This window comes from Gymnodraco acuticeps, unplaced genomic scaffold (assembly GCF_902827175.1).
Source record: "Gymnodraco acuticeps unplaced genomic scaffold, fGymAcu1.1, whole genome shotgun sequence".
NCBI lineage: Eukaryota > Metazoa > Chordata > Actinopteri > Perciformes > Bathydraconidae > Gymnodraco > Gymnodraco acuticeps.
Window position 1 is genome coordinate 1 of NW_022990576.1, and position 22,296 is coordinate 22,296.

Sequence of the window (22,296 nt, forward strand, 5' to 3'; positions counted from 1 at the left end):
TCGATGTCTATCTATCATCCTATCTCTCCATCTATCTATCTATCTATCTATCTATCTATCTATCTATCTATCTATCCTCATCCATCTATCTATCTATCTATCTATCTATCCATCTACATCTATCTATCATCGCCATCTATCTATCTAATCTCCATCTATCTATCTATCGATCTCCATCTATCTATCTATCTCTCCATCTATCTATCTATCTATCTATCTATCTATCTAATCTAGCTAGCTATGCTATCTACTATCTATCTATCTATCTATCTATCTATCTATCTATCTATCTATCTATCTATCTATCCATCTATCTATCTCTCCATCTATCTATCTATCTATCTATCTATCTATCGCAGATTTCGGAGTTAAAACAACTTGAATAGACTCGTTTCTGCCCTGTCTTTGAATGCACTTTGGTGAATGTACTTTAATCCTTGTACAAGGGAAGTTTTGCTGGAAAAAAGACAAACAATCACTGCTTTCACATATTATTATTCCATCTTAGAACAGCGAGTGAAGTATTGTTTTTATTTAGGAAATAAACGTAGAAATCCCAGCAAAAAAAACCCAGTTTATTTCTGTGAGAATTGTTTTCCCCTTTGGGATCATATTTCAATAACATGGCTCAGCAGCACCGAACATTCACCGGGTATACCCCAGTACTGCTGTTAGCTGGAACAAATACATGCAGCTTCATGTAAATGATATGCGGACTGACTTCATGGATCTGAATGTCTTCTTATTTGGATATTATGATAGCCCTCAATGATTTATGTAGTAATTTATTTGATCAAATGTATAGTTTTCTTGAGAATATCATATAGTTAAAAGCGGTCTGACTTCGCTGACAAATTGACAGATGAGGATAGATGATAACATCCACTTGGCATTTCACTTTACTGTCTCATAATTGAAATAGGGAACCGAAAGAAGGTCACCGCACATTCCCACTCACCTCATGGCCAATCTTAAAGCCAGATCTTTACTTCCACTACCTAGATTCATAATTAAGAGGAAGTGTTCAAACTGACTATAAAGCCACAGAAATGAAATATTGAAGAGGAACATACTGAAATAGCTTTTGAACTGCAAACGTGAAGATATTGAAATCGTCCCAATGTCATTAAGCTGTTACATTTCTGTTCAGAAGAAACACAATGTGATAACGATCATTGCGACTATCATTGATTTCATTATATATTATAAGTGATATCCAAAGACACTTTGGTTGTTTGCTGTGTGAAATATTGCCGAAAGGGACATTTTTGTTTAAAACCTAAAAGCATCCGTCTCAAAACGGCACAAATCCTCCCGCTTCATTAGTTGGCACAATAGTTGACAATTAATTTAATTTCCACCGACTAATTGAGAGCTGTGTCCCAGTTGCATGGTATGTGAATGAAACCTGCTGACAGGAAGGAATAAGGAACCCTTTGCAATTACGTCGCTATAACTCAGCGTGTCAGACGGCTATATTCAGACAGGCCGAATGACAGAAATAAAGAGTGGTTTTAACTCGTTCTAGTAGATAATGGTCTTAGAAAGGAGAGTAATATGGGACCTTTAAGTAGAGCTGCACGATTATGAGTAAAATCATGATTATTTTTGATCAATATTGAGATTGTGATTCTTCATCTACATTTGTCATTGGTTTTAGCGACGTGCACGACTCTTTCACATTCAAACAAAGAATCACTGCTTTCTCTTCCATGTTGTGATACGGTCCTGTTGATGGAGGATGCAGAACAGAAGAACAGATTGACATTGCATTATGTATTCAGCCTATATTTAAAGCCTACATTTTTCAAATTCAATGCACTTTTAGATCAAAATGAAGAGGCTATAATAATGATATATGCAGTTTTTCTGTGATCAGAGCATTTATTTATTTTTATATCGCATGTGATCATGATCATTTCATTGTGGAAAGCCAAAATTGTGATTGCAATTAAAATGTGACTAATTGAGCAGCTTTTAAAGTTCACTATCTTCTGTGGTGAAGACAAACATTATATTGTGTGTTTTTGTTGAAAACTCTATTTTAGTTGCAACTATTGAACATAAATCTGGCTCATAATGGAAGTAAATAAGTAAGTTAACAACACTCCCAGTTATGAGTAATGAGACCTGGTCACAGTACGTCCTAATTAATCTAACAGCCAATTAGAAACCCAGTGAGACCAACTGTCACCTGTCCGGAGTGTCTGCCTGTTAATTAGAGCGTCTCATTTTCATTAACACCTTTTGCTAGAACAGCTGATTCAACACTGCCTCTTAAGGTGTTGGTAAACATCTGGGAATCAATACTCAAACACAACACGGAGAAATATCTTTGTCTTTCTGTACGAGCTGAAGAAAACAGTCCAGATCACTTTAAATAAATACTTTGTCTGTGTTCCCCTGCAGGTCCGGGTCACCCAGGAGCTGAAACACACTCATGCAGAGCAGATGAGCAGATTACAAATCAAACACCAGACGGAGTGTGACCTCCTGGAAGACCTGAGGTGAGCAGTCGACCGTGTTATACCACATTTATACCTTCTTTTTTATTATACCTTTTGATTTATAAGGCCATCCTGAATATGAGGCCGTTTCTACACATATACAGATGTTTTTTGAAAGCAGATATCTTTCCCAGTAGATTTATTTGTGTAGTTTGGCTTTTATGAAATCAAATAGCATAATGCTATATAACACGGAGGTTTTATAATTCAGCTTGGCATGAATTAGGAACTGCAATCTCAGTTTTATTAGCAGCTGTACTGAGAGCTCTGCCTCGTAAAGAAATGAGCATGAAGCGGTTCATGCTCTCATGTCCAAGTTTCATCTCCGTCTCAGAACCATTACACCCTTAGTCCCAATCATTTAAGCCGCTCTTCTTGTTCAACTGATACATGACATGTCAGTGCCACCATTTTTTGTTAGAGCAGAACCTAAATGATCGGAGCTGCACGAGACATTCTTTCAACTGATTGTAACTTTTATTTCCAATCGTGGCAAGGATCCAAATGATTGCCACTAATACGTTTTTCATTGCAAGTAAACGAAGCTGCAATCGCATCAAATGAGCCATTAGAAATACCTTTAGCTTAAAGTGAGCTTACTTTAAACCTTAGAGCTACCTAGAGCTAGAAGACAAACACCATGGCTTCAAACAACTCAGTGCCACACTGTTTAGGGGCCTGTGATAGTGGTCACACATGCAGGCTAGTTGCCATCGCTGGCAGAGGCCATATTTGCCTGAAAGTTCACCAAAGTTGAACTCTAGCGAAGGATAGATGGGAATTAGCTGGAAAACAAACTTGAAGAAACTTACTCAAACAACCCATAATGCAGCACTCCTTAGAACTCTTTGTTAGTGCACAGACACACATGCGTGAATGTAGTTCAGATCGGAAATCTGCTTCAGTATTGGAAGAAAATGTATATTTTGGGGAAATGTGACCGTGACCTCTCACTGATACTCCAAACATCTGCTATTGGGGTTATTTGAATGTGTTCATCGAATATAGTAATGCCAATCTGCTTGTTTCCGCCTTTACGGTGAAACATCCTGTCAGTTAATGAAAGGGTTAGATTGGTTTATCCATACGTCTAATTGAAAGACGTAGACCAGGGGAGTCAAACTCAATTTCATCCCGGGCCACATCAGCATTACTCAAAGGGTCGGTTGTAATTTTAATGATATATAAATATACATATATATATAATATATATTAAATAATGTATTATATTACATTGTTGGCCCTGCATTGGAATATCATCAGTTCTGGTCATATCTTCCCAAATAACTACGTCTGAAAGCAGAAGTCTAGGGCAAATAATTGAAAGTAAATATTCAACAGTTACACCAATGGTATTGTATATTATATTCTTTGCAAGCTCTTGCGGGCCACATACAATGAGGTCCCGGCCCGGATTTGGCCCCCGGGCCTTGAGTTTGACACCCCTGACGTAGACTGTTGTTATTATCCTCTTAAGATAAATCTGTTTTCTTAGTTGAGAGTTATATCAGAACAAGTAAATAATTACTCTCATCCTGTGATTGTTTGAGGATTGTTTTGACATCATCTGTTGGAAACCAGCATCTTAAATCCGTAGATTAAAGTGAGTCTTTAGGAGTGCTGGATTAGGCAGAGTAAACACCGTTCTTAGAGATACACAGACAGCTTTAGCACTTTGCTGAGATGCGTAGGCATTTTAAAGGTGGAAAAGCCAAAGGTTGTGTTTTGTAGTCTTAGCGTTGGGTTGACTTGACGGCCTACTGGCTCCCCACTTCCTGTCTGTGGCTGGTGGCAGAGCTCTGAAGCTCCAAACAGCTGGAAGTTAAGGTCAGTGAGAGCTGCCAGATGTTCCCACTGCTCCGAATCTTTCGCTGTGGGAGGCTCGGTCTCATACAGAGGTGAAAAGTACTCTTGTACTTGAGTAGAAGTGCAGGAGTGTAGGAATACTCTGTTACAAGTAAAAGTCCCGTATTCAAAATGTTACTTGAGTAAAAGTACAAAAGTGTTAGCATCAGAATATACTTAAAGTACCAAAAGGAAAAGTACTAGATTGGTCCATTTCTGAATAATATATTATAGGCAAGTAAATATCAAGTTTGGTTCACACTGTGGAACAAGATTATGGGAAGAGCAGGCCAAATAAAAGTTAAGATTTGATTCAGATTAAAAGCACTTGTTTTTCCGATGTTGTTGTTGTTGTTGAAACCACTTGAGTAGACGCGTTTCTTCTCTGTTATTAAAGTACATTATTAAATAAATGTAGTGGAGTGAAAGTACACTATTTACCTCTGAATTGTAGTGGAGTACAAGTACGAAGTAGCAAAACACAATTGAAATACTTAAGTAGAGTACTAGTATCTCAGAATTGTACTTAAATACAGTACTTGAGTAAATGTACTTCGAACACTTTATTGGATTTTCCACACATAACATAGTAACAGGAGAAAATACAGAGTGCAAATACAGGTGCTGTTAAAAAAACAAACAAAAAGATGACATAATAATACTAACGTAAAAAGACCGTTACAGTAATACTAATTAAAATAGATACTCAAAATAAATGACATAATGACCCACTAAGACAGCAACAGTAAACCCTTAGGAGTAGATGTGCTATGGTTACATCATTCTGAACAGACACAAAGGGAAACACCTCTGCTACCGAAACTCGCAGGGCTTCACCTCCCGAGTTCGGAGGAGAAATGATTCAGCAAACTGGAAACTGCATCTGGATGTCAGCAAAGGCTCTGTTTCGGGAAAATGACAGGAAGTGCGCGTGGGGGAAGAGAGGGAAGCTCCCAGGAAGTGAGCCGGATTGTTTAGAGCTCGGGTGGAGCGTCGCAGTCGAGTCTCAACATGTTTAATGACTTAATGAGGATTCTGCTGCAGTGAATGTTGTTCCCAGGACTCTGACCCCTCTTCTTTTCTTAGGCTTTTGTTTAAATGTAACTTGAGTTTATCATTAGCTTTGTTCCTGTTGTCGTAAATCAAGCCTGGAAGAGTCAAACGCTGGCATTAGAAAGACATGCTTCGCATTTTCTCGGCAGATTTGATCATTTGCACGTGGTGTTGTGGAGACAATTTTCATTTGTAATCAGAATCAGATTTATGGTTAGTTTACACGTGCTAGGAATATGCTCAGTTAGAGGAAATAAGTTGTTAAAAAAGGAGAAAATACACAACTATTTCAAAAGATATTAAAGAAACTATCATACATTTTGAAACGTTTAAGAAAAAATGTTAACGAGATTTTTAAACATACGAAAAACTACTACAATAACAATATGGCAATTTACCCTGAGAATACAATATGTGCATTATATCAGGTCTCTCTGTGAACTGTTGGGGAATCATTTGCCCTGCATGTCCTCCTTCGCCCTCTGACGCAGATGCCCACCTTGATCAGCCGTTGTCTCCCATAAGGAGGGGCTGCCCTAGCAAGTTGTTGATGTTGCCAGTTTATGACCTGGAACACATCCTTCTCGGGGTGGAGATGACCCCGAGCCATAAGCGACAACAAATGTGATTCAGTGTCCTCAGCTGTTTAGTCTATCTATTGAAGCATGTTGATTATCACACTCTGAACTAGTTAAAACCTGGAGCTACAGGAGGACTCTTCAGAAGTAATTGTGGCATCTCAACCGTGTGGTCAGATCGTGGCCCGTGACATGTCGTGTGAATTCTCCGGCCGAAGCTCCAAATAAACCGTCAGTGTTTGCCATCAGAGCTCCAGCTCTCCATGTGTCTCATGCCCCTTTCACACCAACGCGGTTCCAGGGCCGGTTCGGAGCTGGAGCTTGAAAAGCACTGGTTTTTCCTGTTCACACCGCAGCGGAGCCGCCTCTAAGCTCCGGAATCCGGTTCGTTTCAAGCACCAACAAGTTGTCGGTCTAGAAAGCAAGCACCGCATACGTCACGCTTACGTCTGAAGATCTGGGCTGTGTCCAAATAAAACGCGACATCCGCCTTTCCGCCAGCTTCAACATGATCTGTGGAAATGACATTGAGAATCAGTTTTAATGTTATACCATAGTAATTAATGCTGCAAAGCTGGGTATTTGAGCTTGGCGCATGCAGAGGCTAACAACAGCTAGCTCTAACGCCATCGAATAGGACGTATATTTACCTTCTTTCTCCTACCGAGTCGTCGTTGATGTTGATGATTGTAAAGAACTTTTGAATGTAGCATGTAACGACTGTAAAGTTGGTAGTCAAGTCGTCCCATTTCTTCCATTTCGTTTCGACAGAGCAAAACGAGTAGCGCTTCAATACAATCGGCCGTTGTTGTTATCGATGTGAGGGGGTTCCGCAGCACCAGTCGGGTTCTTGGTGTGAAAGGTTGAGTCCTGACTCCAATTGCTTCAGAAGTTTCCCCCACACTAATCTTTGTACTTTGGCAGATAAATTACTTTTTAAAAAGTGGATAATATTACTGTACAATATGCCTGTATTCACCCTCATATTACACAGCGCTTCGTGAACCATAGTTTTGATCTAAACTGTATATAGTACTGTACTTTAACTGTACTATATTGCTTATCCAGTCATCCATAATTGTGATTTCAAGCTCATTAACATTCACTCTCCTTCTTCCCTTTTAGGACTTTTAGCCAAAAGAGGTCCGCAGTAGAGAGGGACTACGCCCAGGTGAGTAAATCATCTTCTTCTCTCACACTGTAACTGATGCTCCATATCACCATCTCTACTCTGCCTTGTCATTTGTGTTGCTAAAAATACAGTCAGCTTTAACGATACTGTCCTGCAACGACACCATGAGAGGAGTCGAGGATGTGGTCCTGAGAAAGCTTTTTGTTGTCTTGTGGCTCGATAACTCATGAATGGTAACGAGCCACAGAGAAAACACCACAACAGAAAGAGAGAGAAACGACTTCCAGTAGTGGCACGTTTCCTCCTCGCTGTGTTGTTTTTGCCCTTAGTTTCCTCCAGACGTCCCTTGAAAAATCACTTCTTTGCTTCTTTGTTTGAGGTTTTGCAGCACTGTGAGGAATGTCCACCACCACTGTGAAGAGGGGGGGGGGGGGGGGGGGTGGTATGCCTGTAGTTATCCAATCAGCCACTTTACATGTCTGTTTGTGCATCTGTTCCTGAGGGAGGGGATCATGAAGGTGGCTCAGAAAAAGGAGCACTTGTTTTGAAAGGCCCATCTTTAATTTGTTCAGGCGTATATCAGTATGTAGTGTCTCTACTTTAAAGAGTTCTCTCCTGCTGATGTTCAGGTGTATATCAGTATGTAGTGTCTCTACTTTAAAGAGTCCTCTCCTGCTGATGTTCAGGTGTATATCAGTATGTAGTGTCTCTACTTTAAAGAGTTCTCTCCTGCTGATGTTCAGGTGTATATCAGTATGTAGTGTCTCTACTTTAAAGAGTCCTCTCCTGCTGATGTTCAGGTGTATATCAGTATGTAGTGTCTCTACTTTAAAGAGTTCTCTCCTGCTGATGTTCAGGTGTATATCAGTATGTAGTGTCTCTACTTTAAAGAGTCCTCTCCTGCTGATGTTCTGGTGTATATCAGTATGTAGTGTCTCTACTTTAAAGAGTCCTCTCCTGCTGATGTTCAGGTGTATATCAGTATGTAGTGTCTCTACTTTAAAGAGTCCTCTCCTGCTGATGTTCAGGTGTATATCAGTATGTAGTGTCTCTACTTTAAAGAGTCCACTCCTGCTGATGTTCAGGTGTATATCAGTATGTAGTGTCTCTACTTTAAAGAGTCCTCTCCTGCTGATGTTCAGGTGTATATCAGTATGTAGTGTCTCTACTTTAAAGAGTCCTCTCCTGCTGATGTTCAGGTGTATATCAGTATGTAGTGTCTCTACTTTAAAGAGTCCTCTCCTGCTGATGTTCAGGTGTATATCAGTATGTAGTGTCTCTACTTTAAAGAGTCCTCTCCTGCTGATGATCAGGTGTATATCAGTATGTAGTGTCTCTACTTTAAAGAGTTCTCTCCTGCTGATGTTCAGGTGTATATCAGTATGTAGTGTCTCTACTTTAAAGAGTCCTCTCCTGCTGATGTTCAGGTGTATATCAGTAGTGTCTCTACTTTAAAGAGTCCTCTCCTGCTGATGTTCAGGTGTATATCAGTAGTGTCTCTACTTTAAAGAGTGCTCTCCTGCTGATGTTCAGGTGTATATCAGTATATAGTGTCTCTACTTTAAAGAGTCCTCTCTTGCTGATGTTCAGGTGTATATCAGTATGTAGTGTCTCTACTTTAAAGAGTCCTCTCCTGCTGATGTTCAGGTGTATATCAGTAGTGTCTCTACTTTAAAGAGTCCTCTCCTGCTGATGTTCAGGTGTATATCAGTATATAGTGTCTCTACTTTAAAGAGTCCTCTCTTGCTGATGTTCAGGTGTATATCAGTATGTAGTGTCTCTACTTTAAAGAGTCCTCTCCTGTTGATGTTCAGGTGTATATCAGTATATAGTGTCTCTACTTTAAAGAGTCCTCTCTTGCTGATGTTCAGGTGTATATCAGTATGTAGTGTCTCTACTTTAAAGAGTCCTCTCCTGCTGATGTTCAGGTGTATATCAGTATGTAGTGTCTCTACTTTAAAGAGTCCTCTCTTGCTGATGTTCAGGTGTATATCAGTATGTAGTGTCTCTACTTTAAAGAGTCCTCTCCTGCTGATGTTCAGGTGTATATCAGTATGTAGTGTCTCTACTTTAAAGAGTCCTCTCTTGCTGATGTTCAGGTGTATATCAGTATGTAGTGTCTCTACTTTAAAGAGTCCTCTCCTGCTGATGTTCAGGTGTATATCAGTATGTAGTGTCTCTACTTTAAAGAGTCCTCTCCTGTTGATGTTCAGGTGTATATCAGTATGTAGTGTCTCTACTTTAAAGAGTCCTCTCTTGCTGATGTTCAGGTGTATATCAGTATGTAGTGTCTCTACTTTAAAGAGTCCTCTCCTGCTGATGTTCAGGTGTATATCAGTATGTAGTGTCTCTACTTTAAAGAGTCCTCTCTTGCTGATGTTCAGGTGTATATCAGTATGTAGTGTCTCTACTTTAAAGAGTCCTCTCCTGCTGATGTTCAGGTGTATATCAGTATGTAGTGTCTCTACTTTAAAGAGTCCTCTCCTGTTGATGTTCAGGTGTATATCAGTATGTAGTGTCTCTACTTTAAAGAGTCCTCTCCTGCTGATGTTCAGGTGTATATCAGTATGTAGTGTCTCTACTTTAAAGAGTCCTCTCCTGTTGATGTTCAGGTGTATATCAGTATGTAGTAGGGGTGTAACGGTTCACAAACATTTCGGTTCGGTACGTACCTCGGTTTTTTGGTCACGGTTCGGTTCGGTACGTTTTCGGTACAGCAGAATTTTTTTTTCACAAAACAAAACATATATATATATTTTCTTTATTATTATTAAACTGTGAATAATGTATTCACTCAAATAAATACAAAATATAATAAAATAAACATTAAGGTGCAGCATTTCGAGGAACTGAAATAATCTGTATTTGAACTTTACTGTAGGCTACTAGTACTCACAAAACATAAACTATTAGTTTTGGGTTTTTAATTATTATTAAACTGTGAATATTCACTTAAATAAATACAAAATATAATAAAATAAAAATTAAGGTGCAGCTTTTCGATGAACTGAAATAATCTGTATTTGAACTGAACTGTACTAGTTCCTAAGCAGCCAGTTTGACATTAGGACTTGCTTGTCATTGTATTTTCATGTTTTTTTTAAAGAAAAATGAACTTGTCCACATTGCTTGCCGAAAGGGCAGATCTGCTGGCACTAACAATGTCTCCTGCTGTGGAGAACACCCTCTCTCTAGGGACAGAGGTAGCAGGTACAGCCAGGTAGCGCTTTGCTAACATGGCAACATAAGGATATTTGGCGTTTGTAATAGCTTTGGCTCGGTCTGAACTCTCTGCGAGTGGTGGAGGCTTAAATGCTAGTGGGAGTTGGGTTTGCACTTCAGTCTTTTTTCTTTTGGTACCGGTGATATTCACGTTCGGGTGATGCCTTTTCAAGAGTGTGCAAGTTTGATGTATTGCCAGCCGCGGAACCAATGTTAGTTGAACAATGCCGACAAACAGCTTTGGTTCGGTCCACCTGTCTTTGTCCTTCATCCTTGTACGTAACTGCGAAACCAAAATGTTCCCAAACCGGAGACTTCAATGATGCTGGAGGATTTTCGAGCTCAACTTTATCTGCGTTCGCCATTAATTTTCGACAGTTCCTCAAATTACTGACTACATTTGAACGCATCCCTCTGACCAGCTCTCATAGTATGCCTCTCATCCAATGAAATGACTTGCTCGCTCTATGACGCGTTGAACCCAATGTGAGAAAATTACTCTGAATGCTGCGACGCAGCACCTGAGATTACTTCCAAAAAATTGTTCATGTTCTCAATTTTTTACGTTTAACGTTATATTCGTTCGGTACACTTCGGTACACACCTGTACCGAACCGAAGGGCCCGTACCGAATAATTTCGGTACGGGTACGTGTACCGTTACACCCCTAGTATGTAGTGTCTCTACTTTAAAGAGTCCTCTCCTGCTGATGTTCAGGTGTATATCAGTATATAGTGTCTCTACTTTAAAGAGTCCTCTCTTGCTGATGTTCAGGTGTATATCAGTATGTAGTGTCTCTACTTTAAAGAGTCCTCTCCTGCTGATGTTCAGGTGTATATCAGTATGTAGTGTCTCTACTTTAAAGAGTCCTCTCTTGCTGATGTTCAGGTGTATATCAGTATGTAGTGTCTCTACTTTAAAGAGTCCTCTCCTGCTGATGTTCAGGTGTATATCAGTATGTAGTGTCCTCTACTTAAAGAGTCCTCTCTTGCTGATGTTCAGGTGTATATCAGTATGTAGTGTCTCTACTTTAAAGAGTCCTCTCCTGCTGATGTTCAGGTGTATATCAGTATGTAGTGTCTCTACTTTAAAGAGTCCTCTCCTGTTGATGTTCAGGTGTATATCAGTATGTAGTGTCTCTACTTTAAAGAGTCCTCTCTTGCTGATGTTCAGGTGTATATCAGTATGTAGTGTCTCTACTTTAAAGAGTCCTCTCCTGCTGATGTTCAGGTGTATATCAGTATGTAGTGTCTCTACTTTAAAGAGTCCTCTCCTGTTGATGTTCAGGTGTATATCAGTATGTAGTGTCTCTACTTTAAAGAGTCCTCTCCTGTTGATGTTCAGGTGTATATCAGTATGTAGTGTCACTACTTTAAAGAGTCCTCTCTTGCTGATGTTCAGGTGTATATCAGTATGTAGTGTCTCTACTTTAAAGAGTCCTCTCCTGCTGATGATTCAGGTGTATATCAGTATGTAGTGTCTCTACTTTAAAGAGTCCTCTCCTGTTGATGTTCAGGTGTATATCAGTATGTAGTGTCTCTACTTTAAAGAGTCCTCTCCTGCTGATGTCAGGTGTAATATCAGTATGTAGTGTCTCTACTTTAAAGAGTCCTCTCCTGCTTGATGTTCAGGTGTATATCAGTATGTAGTGTCATCTACTTTAAAGAGTCCTCTCCTGCTGATGTTCAGGTGTATATCAGTATGTAGTGTCTCTACTTTAAAGAGTCCTCTCCTGCTGATGTTCAGGTTGTATATCAGTATGTAGTGTCTTCTACTTTAAAGAGTCCCTCTCCTGTTGATGTTCAGGTGTATATCAGTATGTAGTGTCTCTACTTTAAAGAGTCCTCTCCTGCTGATGTTCAGGTGTATATCAGTATGTAGTGTCTCTACTTTAAAGAGTCCTCTCTTGCTGATGTTCAGGTGTATATCAGTATGTAGTGTCTCTACTTTAAAGAGTCCTCTCCTGCTGATGTTCAGGTGTATATCAGTATGTAGTGTCTCTACTTTAAAGAGTCCTCTCCTGCTGATGTTCAGGTGTATATCAGTATGTAGTGTCTCTACTTTAAAGAGTCCTCTCCTGCTGATGTTCAGGTGTATATCAGTATGTAGTGTCCTCTACTTTAAAGAGTCCTCTCCTGCTGATGTTCAGGTGTATATCAGTATGTAGTGTCTCTACTTTAAAGAGTCCTCTCCTGCTGATGTTCAGGTGTATATCAGTATGTAGTGTCTCTACTTTAAAGAGTCCTCTCCTGCTGATGTTTCAGGTGTATATCAGTATGTAGTGTCTCTACTTTAAAGAGTCCTCTCCTGCTGATGTTCAGGTGTATATCAGTATGTAGTGTCTCTACTTTAAAGAGTCCTCTCCTGTTGATGTTCAGGTGTATATCAGTATGTAGTGTCTCTACTTTAAAGAGTCCTCCTCCTGCTGATGTTCAGGTGTATATCAGTATGTAGTGTCTCTACTTTAAAGAGTCCTCTCCTGCTTGATGTTCAGGTGTATATCAGTATGTAGTGTCTCTACTTTAAAGAGTCCTCTCCTGCTGATGTTCAGGTGTATATCAGTATGTAGTGTCTCTACTTTAAAGAGTCCTCTCCTGCTGATGTTCAGGTGTATATCAGTATGTAGTGTCTCTACTTTAAAGAGTCCTCTCCTGCTGATGTTCAGGTGTATATCAGTATGTAGTGTCTCTACTTTAAAGAGTCCTCTCCTGCTGATGTTCAGGTGTATATCAGTATGTAGTGTCTCTACTTTAAAGAGTCCTCTCCTGCTGATGTTCAGGTGTATATCAGTATGTAGTGTCTCTACTTTAAAGAGTCCTCTCCTGCTGATGTTCAGGTGTATATCAGTATGTAGGTCTCTACTTTAAAGAGTCCTCTCCTGCTGATGTTCAGGTGTATATCAGTATGTAGAGTCTCTACTTTAAAGAGTCCTCTCCTGCTGATGTTCAGGTGTATATCAGTATGTTAGTGTCTCTACTTTAAAGAGTCCTCTCCTGCTGATGTTCAGGTGTATATCAGTATGTAGTAGTCTCTACTTTAAAGAGTCCTCTCCTGCTGATGTTCAGGTGTATGTCAGTATGTAGTGTCTCTACTTTAAAGAGTCCTCTCCTGCTGATGTTCAGGTGTATATCAGTATGTAGTGTCTCTACTATTAAAGAGTCCTCTCCTGCTGATGTTCAGGTGTATATCAGTATGTAGTGTCTCTACTTTAAAGAGTCCTCTCCTGCTGATGTTCAGGTGTATATCAGTATGTAGTGTCTCTACTTTAAAGAGTCCTCTCCTGCTGATGTTCAGGTGTATATCAGTATGTAGTGTCTCTACTTTAAAGAGTCCTCTCCTGCTGATGTTCAGGTTTATATCAGTATGTAGTGTCTCTACATGTCTCCTTGTGCTGCAGCACCTCTTTTCACCCTCTGTCTGAAACCAGAGCCCAGTCTGCTCTGATTGGTTAGCTGGCCGGCTCTGTTGTGTTTGGTCAATTGCTTAAGGTGCTTAAGCCAATAGAAGCGCGAGTGTTACATAGTGATGTCACTTTATTCCGGAACTTTGGGATGTTAGCCTTTGCAGACCATTTACATGCACTGAAACCTATAAAACACACTACAGCAAAGGGAACAACCACAAAAAGTATGATAGGGCCTCTTCGACTGCCGCTTATTTTTGGCACCAGTTTATTGGTAGGTGTCTCTGTGTTTTTAATAGTGAAAAAAACCACATTTCTAACTATATATTATTTGTGTTATCAAGTTCTGTGAGATGCAACATGCCATTGAAAAACGTTACGTGAAGTGTGATCTGACACAATGCATACGCTCTGATTGATTACAGATTGGCTAGTCAAAGTATGAAGTGTACCTTCGTATTTTAGAATGCACATGTGTGAATGCACATGTCCTGCGGTTGAAAATCTCTGATAGCAACTTGTAAATTATTTATATTGCTTGGCCGGGCCTGTGTTATCATGTCACCTTACATTAAAGATTCACATCTCTCTCTAGAGCGAGGAGGGAGAAGAGGAATCAAAAGAACAACCTCGGCTTTAAAGAGAACTTTGAACAGCTTTATTACGTTATATCTCAGCGATCCAGCACAGTAATATATCTGTAATTATTAACAATGAAACAGAGAAGCAACAAATGCTGTAGGCTAATTGTTCTCTATTTAACTTCCTCCTCCTGGACTGATATCTGAGTCCATTTCAAATTATGAGCATGTGTTTGGCATAAGAAACGCTTTAGTTATCATCTGCATTCCTATGCCGTGTTGGCACATTTCTACGGGCCGGAAAACATGCATTTCCCAAAAATGTATTAAACTATGATGGGATGTGTTTGCATGTTATATATTGTAGTAAAAATGTGAAACACAATGGCCAACGTGAGTCATGTTTGTATCCAGTGGAGGGTCGATCTCACCCTGCAGGCGATCTTTTGTAACCCTCCGCACGTGTGTTTTATTGGATTATTGTTGTTGTATGATTATTTTTGAAAGTCAGATTTAGTCTGAACTGAGCAATGCAACACAGTTCTGTCTTTCCATGCTTAGTCATTACACAACTTGGAGTGTAACCATGGTAACAGTTAGATCTGATATCGATCAGTAGTACTTACCAGCAACTTTTTGATAATCGTTAAATTGTTTTAGTTATTTTTTCTTGAAGCTAAAATGCAAAACATTTGGATAGAAGCTGTTTTTTTTGGATGTTTGTCAGAAAAAACACGAAACATCTTTAGATATTTTAAATATATGTTATGGACCAAAAAGGTATTTATTAATCGCAAATAAACATTAGACACATTTATGGATAATTATAACAATTAATGATCTGAAATTGGATTTGAACTCATTGATTATTGATAAACAGTAAATAAACATCAGATATTTTAATTATTAATAAATCGAACAAAAAAGCCACATTTTGTTGATCGAAGCTTCTTGAATGTGTCCTTTTTATTTTTATTTATTTATGGATTTGATCCTGTGTCAAAGTGTATCTAATAGACAAGACGATCAATTGGTTGGTTTGCAAAACTGTAAAATAATGATTACTTAGTTTAATGAGTCTTCATTGTGAGCCTCAGTTTGAAAGCTGTTCTCTGTTCTGTCTGTTCGTTATGTGATCAATTAGATACCCGCTGCCAATTGTTGACTCAAACTGGGTCAGAGTGTCTCTGGCGCTCTCCGTCCCCTTCAGTAACACCCTCCACTTTTCATTTATTTATTTATTTTCAAATCTTTACCCGTCTTTTTCTGCATCGCTTACACCTGCAAGCTGCTTTAGCCATTAGCCGATTGCTATTCAAACCACAGAGTTGTGATAAAAAGTCCTCCTCTGTGCCGCTCTTCCTCTGCCTCCTGTTCTGCCAATCACACTATTCAGGCGTGTCCGCTAGTCTCTATCTCATCCCACAAAGGATGGGTTTGTAGCGCCTTTTGGAGCTTTTGGCACCGACGCCAACGACCTCGGGTCCGCATGACCGTCTTTTCAGAGCGGACAGAGGAGGGATAGATGGGCTCATTTCCTTGATGAGCAAATCACTTAAAGGACCAAAAGCACGCATTAGAAACAGTTTAAAAAGTGTTGTCTCTTTTTAACAGGAAGTGGAAAGACGGCTTATACCTTATATCACTAATAATATATATCATTTTGCCCCATGGATACTTCATTTTGTCCTGACACTAAACCCCCTGATCTGCAATCAGTTTGACCCAAAAAGCAAGTTTAAGTCTTTAAAATAATGAACTAGTGATTCATTACTGACAATAACAAATGCAAAGCAGCAAAAACATAACAAACATATCAAAATATGTATACGTACGTATGTACTAGGGATCCACCGATATGGCTTTTTCAAGGCCGATACCGATTATTAGTAATCAAGGAGACCGATAACCGATATTTGGAACCGATATTTGCAGTAAAATCAGAAAATCTTGGTGTCAAAATGTAGAATAACACAAACTCCAACACAACTTCTTTGAAATGCATTTAAGCATATATTATGTTTAATTAACTTTTAGACATCTTACAACTGGTTTCCTCTCTGTGCCCTTTTCTTTAGTGCAGCCGTCTGCAATGAGTTAGAGATAATAAAAGGGTCATATCACAGATAATGGATAATTTTGAGATTGTAATAGTATCAAATTAAACAATTGAATACTAATTGACGCAGCCGGAATGATTGTGTATATCCTAAAAGAGGAAGAATGACTACATTTATACACTGACTTTGTTCGCCTGCAATAACCTGATTAATACAGGAACCATTGAATTACTTCACATACTCTGCAGTAACTTATTTATTGTAAAACCTGTTTACCTGCAATCGTATTTCCACATTATTCCAGTACCTCAAATGCTCTACTTTATGCAGCACGTCAATGGTTTTAGGGGAAGTGGATTGAATTGATAGTTCACTTGTGTAAAGTTGGAGACATTTCAAGAGACATATTTTAACAACAAGAATGAACAGACAGGCTCAAATGTGACAGTTTATTCATGGCTACTGTAGATCTGCTTTAAAGGGCTACTTCAGTGTTTTCGTCTTGCTTCTCAGTCGAGTGAGGAACTAGCAATCAGAATCTAAGCAGTGCGTTTAGTCCTTTGTAATAATTAAGCCCCTTAAATTACTTCCTGAATTGCAACTTCTCAAAAACCACAAAATGTTTTACTAGATTCCTGTTAAGTCTCAAAGTACGTTCAAGTGCAGCTCCTGCAGTGCCCCAGAAGCCATTTTTAACAGACTGAGTAAGGACAAGAAAAACCTGCGTCCTACAACTCCCACAATGCAACACCACAGCTGAATGAATGTCTTTTAGATTCCCACTTTGTCTCTTACCGTCCCTTTTTAAGTTTATAGGTTGTTTTCTTCAATGTGATTTAAACCAAATCATTATGGTGACGGATTCTATGATTCAACTTATTTTTAATGTGGCTTACAAACCAAGATCATTACAAATAAGGCAAATGAAGCTAATTAGCGGTAGCTTTAACCCGTATGTTGTGTTCGGGTCTCACCTGACCCGTTTCAAGTTAAAATGATATAATATCTACGCTCTAGTTTTTTTATGGGAACAAGGCTTCATGATATCCTCCACAACAGCTATATCAACTCTACAAAACAGATTTTGACCATTTTAGCCAAGTCTGAAGGTCTCCAAAAAATAAAGGTATAATTTGGTGTTGGGGTCTGGGGAGACCCAGCAGAATTGTTGTGGGTGACTCGAGGTCAAATTTGGCCCAATCAAGATTCATCTTTGACTTTAGACACCCCTCCCCCGCCCCCTTCATCCACTGTAACAATAATTTTTCGCATCATGCACCTGGTCTCCCCTCCCTCTGCCCCCCTCCCCCCACGGGAACTCGGCCTTTCTCAAAGAATATGTGCACTAACACTTGAACCTGAACACACACATGCACGTGTGCAATATGTGGTGTAATGTGTTTTGGGCCATAACATTAAATTACAACAGGATTGTTCGGTTATGAATGCATTATAAGTTGGTTATGATGTAGTTCAAACAATATTGGATGATAGTCATTTTTTGTGTGCGTTTTGGACTGAGATAAATCATGGGTCAAAACTGACCCGCGAACACCATGAAAGGTAACGGCTTTCGAACACAACAGAAGGGTTAATGAGTTGGTCAAGCTAGCAGCATACTTATTTAGGAGAATATAATCATCTGAACGATGCTTACAAATATTCACCCTCTCCATCCTTTAGCTTATTCTAGCTACATATCTCTGACATACCTAACATTCACTCAGAAACACCAGACATATCCTCCTTACTTTTTCTTCTTCTTGACTCCTACCCGCTATTTCAGTTCTTCAAAGGTTAACCTCACTGTTGGCTGAGGTGGAGGAACTTAATATATCTCTGGGGGGAATGTGGTCTGCATAAATTACAACAAATTCTAAAAATGTAGCCTACGTCAGCATAAAAACCAGAAAGTGAGGCCTACCTCTAAACTCAGGTGAACGAGTCCATGCAAGGCTGAATCACATTGAAATCTGAAAGTGGGCCTTCTTTGAAAAAATTGTTGGTTTTAAATGAGTTAAATCAGGGGGTCCGCGGGGTCTTAAAAAGTATTAAAAGTTGATAAATCAATTTAGCGAAAATGAAGGCTATTAAAAAGTATGAAACGGTATTTTCCAAGGCATTACATTTTGTAGCTTGTTTTCAATAAGTATATAAATGGTCCAAAGAGGTTGTGTTCTACAGTCTGCCTGAATGTAATCATGGCGTAGGTGTGTAGTGTGATTCTGTGTAGTTTATTTATGGCATCCCGTTGGGTTTGACGTCATCTGAACAGGACATCGCACGCTCACTGCTTGTTAGCGCACGAAGGTCCGTTTACGCCGGTTGCTAAGCAACATCGTTATGGGGAAATGCAAGTTTGCGTCCAAATGGTTGGAAGGGCAATCAATACTGTATATAGTCAATGTAGGTTGAGATAAAGGTGTGGATGAAGCACAACTTTCTCCAGCTAAACAGCTCCAAGACTGAAGCCATTCTTATTGGCACTCCACATCCGCCATCACCAGCATCACCTTCTCTGGTCAGAACATTCCACTCTCACCAACGGTTACCAATCTGGGAGTTAAAATGGATCCTCACCTGACCTTTGAGGCCCACATCAAGCAAATATGCAAGACCTCTTTCTACCACCTGAGAAATATTGCAAAACTCCGCCCCACACTCAGTCTGCCAGATGCTGAAAAGCTTGTCCACGCCTTTGTCTCCTCCAGGCTGTACTACTGTAACGCACTTCTCATTGGGATTCCTAGCAAGAACATCCAGAAGCTGCTAGGATCCTGATGAGAGTGCGGAAGTACGAACACATCACACTAGGGGTGTAACGGTTCACAGAAGTCACGGTTCGGTTCGTACCTCGGTTTGGAGGTCACGGTTCGGTACGGTTCGGTACAACAAGAAAAAGCAAAAAAAAGTCCCAAATGCATAATTCCAGGTTTGTTGTTATTTATGTTTGAACAGTAGCAAGTTTCAGTTTAAAAATAAAGAACTCTTTTTTGAATAATGAACTGTATTAGACAGTTAAAAACAAACCATACACAGTACACTCAGATGGCCATATTATCTATAATGGCTGATGTCAAACAAAAAGGTTTCATCAAGCTGTAAAGCTAAAAAGAATGTCTTGAAAATATGACATCATAAATAATAAGAAAGTGTTTCAAGAGCGCAAAGCCATTGAAAAACATATGCCAAAAGCTTCCGTTATTTATTTTGGTCTCTCGCGGGGATAAGCTGTTGAACTGCTGCTGTCTTTTGCCGGGCTCCGGTGAGTGGCAAATCTGGGTGATGCCTTCTGATATGATTTAGCATGTTTGGCGTGTGTTACCATTAGCATACCGCACCACTGTAGAACAACGGCGACACACCGTCCTCGTCCGATCCACCACTCGTCCGATCCACCACTCGCACACTTAATCGTTATTGTAGTCCACAGGGAACCCGAAATGTTCCCACACAGCTGATTTAAAAGAAGCAGGTGGGTTCTAGCTCCTGTGTGTTATCTGAAATCGCCAGACTAACTTTTCTTCTTCTTGTATTTTGTTCGTTTTGTTGTTGTGTTTCTTCTTGTTCTTCATTTGTTGTTTAAGGGCGGCTGGCAAACAGCTTTTAGGCGCAATACCGCCCCCTGGATTATATATAGTGTAGTGGATACTGCCCTGAATGACAGACCTTTTTCCCACTCGTAAAAAAAAAGGCGTATTCGTCGTGTGACTGCGTGTGCCGAACCGTGACGTCCGAACCGTGACGGTACGGGACGAATACGGATACCGTTACACCCTTACATCACACCCATCCTCAAATCACTGCACTGGCTCCCGGTCTCACTCAGGATTGACTACAAAATCACCCTCTTCACTCATCAGTGCATATATGGAAATGCTCCCTCCTAAGTCAAGGAATTGCTCACCCCACAAACCTCCACGAGGAACCTACGTTCAGTAAAGACAAACCTCCTCATCCCACCAAGGACAAAACTGAAGACCATGGGAGACCGAGCCTTCTGCTCCGCTGCTCCGAGACTGTGGAATGCCCTCCCAAACCAGCTGAGGACACCACAGACTGTGGAGGCTTTCAAAAAAGGCCTAAAAACGCATCTTTTTAGAATAGCCTTTAACTAGATTTTTAAATCCCCCACATTATGCCATACCGGCATGAATGTCACAGCTTTTATTATGTTGTTTTAATTGTTTTTAAATGGTTTTTTATTGTTTTAATTTTTAATTTTGTAGCACTTTGAGTTTTGTTTACGCAAATGAAAAGTGCGCTTATAAATAAAATACATTATTATTATTATTATTATTATTATTATTATTATTATTATTATTATTATTATTATGTGAGGTAAAGTGTGTCGCCAAGGTAACCGGTTAAAACTCGAAGTGGCGATGAGTTTCTTAAAATGTATGGAAAGGGTCTTAAAAAAGGTCTTAAAAGGTTTTACATGTGACTTCAGGATTCCTGTATACGTAAATGCATCTTAGAAAAGTATTTTATTTGACTGAATTCTTATGTTTTGGAGGTGAGACCTTCTGTCTGCATGTCTGGTGTCCCTGGTGGTTTACGAGACAAGGTCAGAGGTCCTCTTAACATGGCCCGTGTGAAGATGAGACGCAGGAAATGTGTGTCAGTGTCAAAGGTTAAAGGTCGTCCTCTCTTTTTATGTGTTCTTCTCTACCAGGCACTCCAGAAGTTGGCGAATCAGTATCTAAAGAAGGAATGGCCGGAGAGTCTGACAGAGGACCAAACGGATCAGAGGTAAACACTTTCTCCACTGTCTGTTTGTGATGTTGATCAGGCGTTTGGTCTTCTACATTTGTATATATCTTGACACATGGCATGTCTGTCTAATTCTGTCTAATTAAAGGTGACGATAGTGTGGCAGAAATTTATTTACATCACCATTTTCTTCCACAGTTCTTAGGGATGAAAACAATTGCAGCACTTTTTACTGATAGTATAAACGATTGGCTGCTGGTAACAGATTAGATGATTCATTATGTACGTATGTCCTTTTGTTTATGTTTGGTTTTAGGAACATGTATTGTGTATGGCGGGCCTATTTGGAGGGCACGGTCCAGGTCACCCAGTCCAGAATCAGCGCCTGTGATAACTACAAAGTCCAGGTGGCAGATCCTGCAAAGACGGTCCGACTTCAGAAGGAGCAGCAGCTGAGGAAGGTAAACAGATCTGATCAAAACATGCTCTTTGTCCTCTGATCAGAACAATGTAAACTATCAGTGAACAACTGATAAACTGCGCAATATATGAGTCCAGACGTCACATTAGCAGCGCTTATCATTAAATAGATTAATGGGATCTGAAGGGTGATTTATGAGGGATTTATTATGCGTTTTACCAACAGTAGATTCAGATAAAACGGACAGGGGTACCAACAACAAGCAAATACATGTATTAATGTGAACCACATAAAGAAATCAGTATCAGTTAAAGGTCACCTATCATGCTATTTGTAGGCAATAGCATAGGTCTCAGTTATATAAACATATATAAAAAACATGTCTATGAAGTGTTTTGCTCAAAATACCAAACAGATCACCCATTCTAGCCATGCCTCAAATCCCTCTATTTCACTTCCTGTTTCTAAAGTGCTGATTTGGGGTATAAAGCTTTAAAAAAGCTACTGTCTAAACTAAATGCTGCCGTGATGAAACGCCATATCATGGATTATCAAGGATTCTCTCTGAAACAGTCTGGAGCTCAAAGGCTTTCTCTCTTGCCGGTTATACCACAAGGTGAGTTCCTTTTTACTTCCTGCTTCTTCACACATATGCTCTCCAGTACAGGTTAGCTCTGAGTGTTAGCGATGCTAATGTAAACACCGACCATATTACGTCCAAAACAGTCGGGCATTGTTTCTGATAGCAACGTTTCTGATTGGGCCGTGGGTCCACATT

At 39.7% G+C, this 22,296-nt stretch overlaps 1 protein-coding gene across 1 annotated transcript in view; it reads left to right on the forward strand.

Annotated features, from left to right (window-relative positions):
* Window positions 1-2,409: 2,409 nt before the first annotated feature.
* The window catches only part of LOC117553826 (F-BAR and double SH3 domains protein 2-like), a gene marked incomplete at its 5' end in the record, with an annotated part of 58,921 nt that continues 39,034 nt past the window's right edge, over window positions 2,410-22,296 (forward strand). Inside the window, 4 exon segments of the mRNA XM_034227896.1 lie at window positions 2,410-2,507; window positions 7,109-7,154; window positions 21,060-21,136; window positions 21,414-21,558. Of these exon segments, the coding sequence (XP_034083787.1) occupies window positions 2,410-2,507; window positions 7,109-7,154; window positions 21,060-21,136; window positions 21,414-21,558 (366 nt within the window).